Source organism: Mus pahari, chromosome 2 (genome assembly GCF_900095145.1).
Source record: "Mus pahari chromosome 2, PAHARI_EIJ_v1.1, whole genome shotgun sequence".
NCBI classification, from domain to species: domain Eukaryota; kingdom Metazoa; phylum Chordata; class Mammalia; order Rodentia; family Muridae; genus Mus; species Mus pahari.
This window is the reverse complement of record NC_034591.1, coordinates 130,439,540-130,448,531: the sequence shown is the minus strand read 5'-3', so window position 1 is coordinate 130,448,531 and position 8,992 is coordinate 130,439,540. Positions and strand designations below refer to the sequence as shown.

Sequence of the window (8,992 nt, the reverse complement as noted above, 5' to 3'; positions counted from 1 at the left end):
CCTGCCTCTGCCTCCCGAGTGCTGGGATTAAAGGTGTGCATCACCACGCCTGGCTCCAGAACTCACTCTTGTTGTAAAGCTTACAGGTGCTTTGCCAAAAAGATGTACATTGCAAGGGAGTTTCAATGAAACTATCCCTGAAATGGTGTTCTGATAATTGCCACGTGGAGGCTTTCCCTCAAAGTTTTACTGTTTTTAAGTGAGCAAGAAAGATAAACCCTGAGTTCAGATTCTGGAAGTTTCTGACCCAGGGTCTGCTAAAGTGCTGCTGACCTGGGGTTCATTCTTCACCTCAAGTGGCTGTTCCCTTGCTGGTGGTGAGGTGTGCAGGGACCCTCACAATTTCTCTCTGCTTCCTGACTGTGGACACAATGTGGCATGTGGTCTCATGCTCCTGTTGCCACACCCTCTTCTCTGTGCTGGCCTATGATCTAGAACAAATCCTTTTCTTAACTTGTCTCTGGCAGATATTTTGTCATCAAGATGAAAAAGTAACAAATACAACAACCTGACTTCCTTTCTTGCCTCTCACATTTCCCGTGTGTGATGCACATGTATGGAGGTCACAAAACACATACACACACACACACACACACACACACACACACACACACACACACACACCACATGGACGCGCATGCGCACGCACACATATATTCCATGTAAGACTCTGAGTATGCACCAGAGGTTGCTATTCCGTGTCTTCCTTATGTATGTACAGAGGCAGGACTTCTCACCTGGACCCAAGGCTCTTCAGTGAGGCTGGTCTAACTGGCCAAATGCTCTAAGAGTCTCCTGTCTCCTCCTCTCAAATGCCAATGCTGGAGTCACAGGCGGGCTGCCATGCTCACCCTGCACTTACATGGAAACTAGGAACGTGAAGTGTGGTCTTGGGGCTTGTGCAACAAGTACTTTATCCACTGAGTCACCCTCTCCCACTCTCACATTTGTGTCAGGGCCTTACTATGTGCCCCAGAGAACCTTGAACCCTCAACTCACCTGTCCCCACCTCTAACTGCTGGGACTACAAGCCGTGCCATCATGTCTGGTTATCATTGTCTGAGAACTACAATGAAAAAGTTATCTGCCAAAGTCCCCTAACCAAAGGGCACATACTATAGGAATCCATTTTCTCTAAGTGTGACAAAAGCTTCCGTGAGTTGGGAAGAGCTCACCAGTCTGTTGGAAGGGACATCAGGAGAAGCAAACACACATTTGTGCGTGTGTGCATGTGTGCTTGGATCATTCATTTAGTGATTTAGGTCATTATCTGTATATGATTCATACATCAATATAATACATTTTTTGAGAAAAAAACCCTCTCTTCATATACAAAGCAGCTTTACTTGCTGCCTGCTTGCAGTATCTATCCCTGTGGGTTGGGCCAGAAGCTAAAAAAAATAAATAAATGTAAGAAAAAAAAGTTTCAGCCCAAAGAGCCTGCTCTCGAAGCTAGTGGTTGTCATGGGTTTCAAGGCTAGCGCCGGGTCTCTTCAGCTCTAACATTCAGCGGGGGGCTAATCGAAGTTCTCACTGTCCCTGGACAATATCTGAACAGGCCAGTTTGCCTGGGCACTCACTCATAGGAGGGACAGAGCAAGATAGTGCTCCCAGGACCCACTCACAGGACAGCAAAGGAGTCTGGAAATGCTCCCCACCATTACACACTGGTGTTGGGGGTGGGGCGAGGGCTTTCCAGGCATGGCACCCCACAGGGACAGATTAATAAGCGCTCTCCTTGGGACACTGAGAAAATGAGCCAGAACTTTACAGGTCATTCTTTACAAGCAAAATACACAAAGGGACTTAGCCAGCTCCCCTCCAACAGGAAACCATTTGTCTCTGGAGGAGGGAGAAAAGAGGAAGAGAAGGAGGGGGTTGGAAGAGGGAGTGGAGGGGGAGGAGGGAGAGGAGGGAAGAAGGATGCTGAATCTGCCCCCAGGAGATGATGCCCCCTAATCAGAGCACAGTCACATAAATGGTCCCCTCCACTTGAGAAAAAGACAAAAAACAAAACAAAACAAAAAAACAAAACAAAAAAAAAAACATTTGTTTAAATGGGGACTGAGCAATTCTGATTAATTCTAAAGTTCTTTCTCTTCTTTCTGTTTTAGAATGTTGCTAAAAATAAAGGCTTAAAACCTGAAATAAGTACGCCACACACACACACACACACACACACACACACACGCACACTTTTACCATATACGGTGGCATTATTCTTCAGCTTTTGAAAAGGCCAAATGAAGAGATGGCCAACAACCAAAATAACCCTTCAGATAACTGCAAAAGACGAGAAAGCTGGAAAGCTCAGTGAATGGCAGGCAACTGCCAGGCTTACTCGTTGGGGATGAATGCCCATGGAGGGATGAGTTGCCATAGCACTTGGGAAATGCAGGCACACGTATCTGACACACATCTGACACGGCCACCTGTCTAGGGAGGGTGTTTTGCCCTCTGGCCTCAGCACTAAGAAAGCAACAGAGGCTGCAATTTAACTTAAAGGAAGAAACCAGTGCAGGGAACTTCAATTAAGGCTCCTCAGCATGAAGTCTGTAAGGGAGATGAGGAGGAGCAGGAAGAGAGGTGGGATGACCTGGAGGCAGCGTCTAGTCAGCAGTGTCAAGGCATCAAAGTGAGGCAGTGCCATGGGTTCATCTCCTCCCAGCATTGTCTCTGTCCCCGAGTGGGTGTGCAGTGGGTGTGCTGCTGGGAGAGTGTGCTGTAGCACCTTCCCCTCTACGAGAGGATGGGGCAGGACCACAGCTCACTTCCAAATCACTCACCTGGTGAGGCACAAGTCCCAGTGAGGTGGGAGGCTCATTCATGCGGTCATCACTGCTGCTGGCAATGGCGTAGCCCCTGCAAGAGGGAAGCAGAAGGGCTCTTAGCTCCTTCGTGCTCATGGTGAGCAAAGGAAAGAACATCTCAGGACACTGGAAAGAGTTAGGGGAAGCAAATGCCCCTTCGCTGGGCTTCATAAGCTCACGGGAAACTCGTGTCCAGGGGAGGGAGGGAAAGGGGGTTAGTTTCTTAAAATGGGTACACAGTGTGGCAAGGCTGAGAGCGAGCTGTGGACACTGCCAAGTGGCAAACTCCCCTCTGTGCTTTGGGTCCATCAGCTGTGAAACAGGAGGGAGGAGGCAGCATGATACATGAGGGGCCTGTGAGATAAACTGCCAAGGGCAAGGCCTGCCTGCCTGTCTCCCCCCTCCCCACTCCTTCCTCTCAGGCTTTCACTACTCTCTGAAGGGTAGCCTTAACTCCTGGCATGGGCTATCCTCCAGCTCAGCCTTCCTTCCAGCAGCTGGGAGTGGCTTCCTCTAATTTGCTAAACTTATCTAAATGCCACAAAAATGGAGGAAGGGGATATAAAAGTAAGGAGCTGAGTTGGAGATGTACCGGCCCCTCCTGAGCGAGGGTCAATGTTCATTTATGTCCCAGAAGAACTATTTTTTAACCCATTACAAGGACAAAGAAGGCAGGGATTTGGGACCAAGGAGGTGCAGATTTTACTTCCTACTAGAGGTAGGAAGAAACTTGGATGGTAGGGGAGGTGAAGGCAGGGGAGGACACAGCTGCTCATCCCCCCTTCCTGCCTTGTCTACTAGCCACTGAGGCCCTCTGAGTGACATGACAAGCAGATCACTGCTGTGGCTTTCTGCCATTGCCTTTCTTGGAATTCAATTTGGACGAGAAATAAGTGTTTTCTAAATCTGATTCTCCGCCTGCACTGCCAATGGCACATATAGCACAGCTCTCCAAAGCAGGGCGAAGTGATGCTGGGGGGGGGGGAGGGGCAAGCCTGGCTGCCACTCATGAGCCATGAGTCTGAGATGCCAAGCCCAGCTCCACCACCAGAAATGCTGGCACTGGGCAGATTAAGGATCACAGTGAGAGTGAGGGCAACCTGGGCTACATGAGTCCGCAGCAAGTCTGGAATACAAAGAAAGGCAGCCTCAGTCCAAGAACAACAGCAAGGAAATCACTGATGCTAGTTAGACAAGTCGACAGGTCTGCCATGCTTGGAGAAGGGCCCTGCACAAACTTTTGAGAAATGAACCACAGCATCTATAGTCTAGTCAGGTGTGGGCACCTGTTTGCCCTCAGGCCAAAATCTCAACTTCAGTGGAGAATAAGAGCTCTGTTAAATAAGATTATACAGAAATCTTAAACCTGACACGTAACAATGCCACTGAAAACCTGGATGGCTTTAACCTTTCCCAGGCACAGCTCTATAAGCATGTGCCAACAGACAACAATGGGCCAAAGCAAGGGAGACAGAGAGGATGCAGGGAGCCACACGAGGGAGGGACACAGGGACCAGATAGTGCAGCTGGGGCTCTCAGAAAGAGCATGGAGGACAAGAGGACCAGGCAGAGTGGTGCTCTAGGGACAGGGCAGAGAATCACTGCAGACGGAAGTCTCACACCAGAGGTGCAGATGCTGCAGAAGGCTGAGCTAGAATAAACTGGAGCAGGGAGATGGCCTCCAAAGCCACTAGGGGAAGGAGGGAGGGGAAGAAGAAGGGGAGGGGAGGGGGAGGGGGAGGGAAAGGGGGAAGGGGAGAAGATGAAGAGGAGAAAGAGAAGGAAGAGGAGGAAGAAGAGAGGAGGAGAAGAAAGAAGAGGAGGAGGAGAAAGAATATGCCAGTCTAGAATTCCATCAAACATGAGAAACCTCCTTAAACACAAAGACCTTTTCAGAAAAAGGAAAACTGAAACCCTTATGAAAATTCTGCAGGCAGAAGACAATGCCTCAGGGCCACAAGTTTAGAGACACAGGAGGAAATGAAAAATGTTAGCAAAACTAAATGAATACTAACTATGTAGCAATATCTTCTGGGGATTAAATATATAAAGAAATTTTCAAAAACAAACATGAAGGTCTTGCTGGCCATCCAGCCAGCGTTTACTCTCCTCTCTGCCTCTCGGGACTTTCTTCGGAGAGGCCACAGGCCCAGATGGCAAAGTTAGTACCTTAGCATTCTTTTCAAGGTGAATCAAAGACTTCATTTTCTGACAAGGGTCTTTAAGAGGCAGCTCATACTTCTGCAGCAACAAGGCAGCTGTCTGCAAAAAGGGACCCATGAAGAAAGAGGCTGGTCCATTTTCCAAGGTTGCTGTGACAGGAAAGCATGTCTGTAGTCCATGTTAGCACAGGGAACAGTGCTCATGGCTGGAGTCCATGTTAGCACAGGGAACAGTGCTTTGGGACTATGCAACCAAAACAGCACCTGGCAGCCTTCAGGGCTGTGTGCTGGATGTGAGCCTGGAGGGTCTGCAGCGTGGTGAAGCTGCACTTAGAAATACAAGCTAATAACTGCAGGGCCTTGCTGTCAAGACAGCTAGCAGCTTTGTGCTTTGCCTGCTATGTGTTGCCTTGATGGAAAACTGCACCAAGCAGGAGAGATCTAGACTCAGGAACAACAAGGAAAGCACCAGGCCTGAAGATGGTGTGGGGAAGGAAGTTGTGGCCTGAGGGGTCCAGTGACCTGAGAGAAGAGGTTACTTAGTGCATCCCAGACGGCACTGAGAAGACAGGGGAAAGGCCGCTGGTGCATTTATCCTTCCCAGGGTGCCACCAGCAAATGACCGTGCTGGAGAAGCCAGGCTAGAACTGGGAATAGTCACAGGCTTTGTGATGAGGGCTTCTGTTCTGGAGAAGCAGCTGATGACAAGACAGGTGCTTAGGCTGAGTAGGAGGATGGGCATGAGTGCCAGTTAAGAATTATTTAAAGTGAGATTTCGATAGTGGCAAATGACACTTGGCCCTGGACATTCCTTTACAATCTGGCAGCCAGTGACAGTGACACTGACTGGATGGACCTGTGACCTTTTGTATGGTTTTGTTTTAAGCTGTAGTCATCTGAAAATGCTTCCTGGAGAAAACTAACAAAGAGGCCTTCCTGCTCACTGCTGAGCTATCTCCCACTGATGGATACTGGGCGGGAGGGAGGCACAGTAATACACAGATGTGCACTGACGGCTGAGCCCAGCAGGCTCCACTGAGTAACCCTAAACCCACCCTGGTCACACAGCTGGCCTGGTCAAACTCATTGGATCACAAACCAAACCAAACCGAAAGGTCATGTATATGAGAAAGATACGTGTAAGGTGGAAGCAGGAGATGGGCAGTGGTGTGCGGGAGAAGAATCATCACTATAACCATGTTATCTATATGTATGACATCATCCAGGAACAAATCTATTAATTAAATAAAGAAAGAGAAAACTGATGAAAGGAATCCCTTTGTCTCAAGCTCCAGGGGCTTCTAGTTTGTTATTAAAATAGCTGCCATTTGCCTGTAAGTAGGCACTGTCACACATATGTGAAACTGGAGCGCAGCATCTTGTGCCCATAGGCAGGGAGGCTGAATGGTACATGCTGAGCCTCTAGACCAAATCCGGATGTGGACTTTGAACTTTAATTGGCCAAGTTCCTGGACACAGAACTCAGCCACAGGCAGCTGATATAGTTCCTAATGCCAGAGACACACTTATATTACATATATTATATACACTACACATTGTATACACTATAAATACAGTATACACATTGTATACACTATATATACAGTATACACACTCACAATGTCCAGGACTAAGAAACCATAATAGGCTAACAGAAGAGAAATGTAAAAGACCAAATGCCCTTCTAAAGTCTTCCTCATCCTTATCAACTACCAAAATAAATCAGAAGAATTCAAGTGGGGTACGGGGGCATACCCCAAAGATTACATGCTGACTGGACTAGGTGTTTTTAGTCTTGTGCGGGGGGTGGGGGGGGAGACAATGACCAGCCACTACCAGCAAGTACTCGGTTCAAATGTTCATCTGTGGGCCCCAGACTCACCCCTCAGGATGCTGCAGGACAGAGACCATCAACTCCACAGCCAGGGCGCCTGCAATCACGGCCAGGCCTGGGCGGCTCACTGTGCACTGCTGGTCCAGAGTCCGGTCTCTGGTTGACTAAAGAGAAGCAACCACAGATGTGTGTAGAATATTCTAATTCAGCCAGACCTAGGTGAACCTGAAACTCCCTAAGATAAAGCTTTAAAATTCATCCTGTCTTGTCTTGGGAGAAAACAGTATGTAATTAAACAAGGCACTACACTGAACAGTATGTGCACTGTAAAGAGACAGAGATAAGACATTAGCCATCAGCATGGCTTCATGGTGGCTCTGAGCCATCCTCCCCAACAGGAATCCATCACCACTCCTGTACTGCATACAGAGTCACAGGGAGAAACAATCATGAATGGCCGGTAACTGTCCTGCCTGAGGTAGTGGCTCAGAGTGACCCTGACTGAGGCAGGAGCCACAATCTCTACCCTGTGTCCTCTGTTCCTGTGCACTGCCTCATTACCCTGACTGTGCTCTGAGGACTTCAATGCAAAGCGGCAAGCATCTGTTATTACCTGGCTACATGCACAAGCTGTTACTGGGTCAACCCCACAAATTCTAATCTTTCAAACAGGGGAAAATTCCAGGGTTGTAATAATGCTATAAAAACTTCAATGTAATGAAAAGACATGGCTGCCCTGCTTGGGGGCTCAACCCTGTTTGATGGCACCCACTGACCAATAGGACAGCCTGCACATTCTAGCACCTTATGAAGATCATTAAGCCTCCTTCCTCACACCAGAGGAGATAGCAGCTTTTCTCTATGGTAGGAGAAGCCAGTCATTCCAGAGAGAGAAGACTGGGCTGTATAACAGCAGAAGGGGAAACAGGGCAGGTCACAGAGAAGGTCTGCCACTGACCCCTGAGAGAGGCCTGTTCCTGCAGGCTCACTAGGCTGCAGAACCCAGCTAGAGGCGTTGCTGGCTGCCTCACATTCCACTGGCCCATCAGTGAGCATGCTCAGAGTGGGGGTGGGGGCTCCTTGTCTAGATCGTCAGATAAAAATACACTAGGCACAGTTAATAGGTCAATTTCAGACATACAAGAATTTTTTTGTTACTCTAAGCAGCTCTTGACTACTTTAAAGGGCAAGCTTATATACTTAAAAAAATCAAAACCAACCAAACAAACAAACAAACAAACACCCCCAAAAGAACACACTTGCTGTTTACCTGAAATTCAGTTTGCAGGCACTGTGACAGGCCCGTGCCGTGCCCTGTTCTGCAGAATGACAGAGAACACGAGGCCTTCTGGATCACCAGAGGACTACAAGGGAGCGGGCTATGCAGAAGCTTCCTCAATCAGCTTGTCACAGGCTGTGGCGGTAAGAGTGCCAACACGGCGCACGGTGGGACAGTTCCCCTCCCCACAACTAGAGAGCGCTCTTTATTAGACTGTCTTTAAGCAGCACTGGGAGGACAGGAACACAGAGCCTGACTTACATCTCCTGGAGCCACCACATCATTGCAGAAGTAACAGCCAAGCCTGTACCCAGGGATGTTGGCAAAAAGTGAGGAGCCCAGGTCAGCAGGTGCTACAAGATGGCTTGGGCAGAGGTCCCCAGCTCCCTGCTGCTTGGGTTTCTTCAGGCCATGTCTCATGACAACAAAGGTATCAAACCCCAAGGCAGCGTTGATGACCAGCTGTTAGCAGTGGAGGAAGAAAAGGGAGTCAGGACAAACATATCTCAGGCCAAGGAGATGTTCATATTGCTTTCTTATTTCATGTGAGTGTAACTAGTCTTTAATAGCCATATAAAACCTGCAAGAGACTTGATAAGATGCATGAACCATCTCATTTAAACCCTTTACAAATATTGTCTGTTTGTAGATGAGGGTACCAAAAGTCAGAGTTCTACCTGTGTCCCAGGGTTATGGAGCTGACAGGAGGGAACTATGAACAGCAGTTGCTGGTTGCCCACACCACTCTGCCACACCCTCTTAGTTCCTTGGAAGGCTTCACTGGGACACGGTTTGTAAGCTGTGATTTTCCCACCATGTGGAGTTTTTCTTTCTTTCTTTCTTTCTTTCTTTCTTTCTTTCTTTCTTTCTTTCTTTCTTTCTTTCTTTCTTTCTTTCTTTCTTTCTT

At 48.2% G+C, this 8,992-nt stretch overlaps 1 protein-coding gene across 5 annotated transcripts in view; it reads right to left on the bottom strand.

The window, feature by feature from the left end:
• Atg7 (autophagy related 7) overlaps nucleotides 1-8,992 on the bottom strand; it is a 199,605-nt gene that overhangs the window by 133,774 nt on the left and 56,839 nt on the right. For all 5 annotated transcript variants that reach the window (XM_021191671.1, XM_029535347.1, XM_029535348.1 and 2 more), the window contains 3 exons: nucleotides 8,347-8,547; nucleotides 6,855-6,970; nucleotides 2,787-2,862 (listed from right to left, as the gene is read on the bottom strand). In XM_021191671.1, coding sequence (XP_021047330.1) covers nucleotides 2,787-2,862; nucleotides 6,855-6,970; nucleotides 8,347-8,547 — 393 coding nt within the window. The remainder of the gene's footprint in view (nucleotides 1-2,786; nucleotides 2,863-6,854; nucleotides 6,971-8,346; nucleotides 8,548-8,992) is intronic.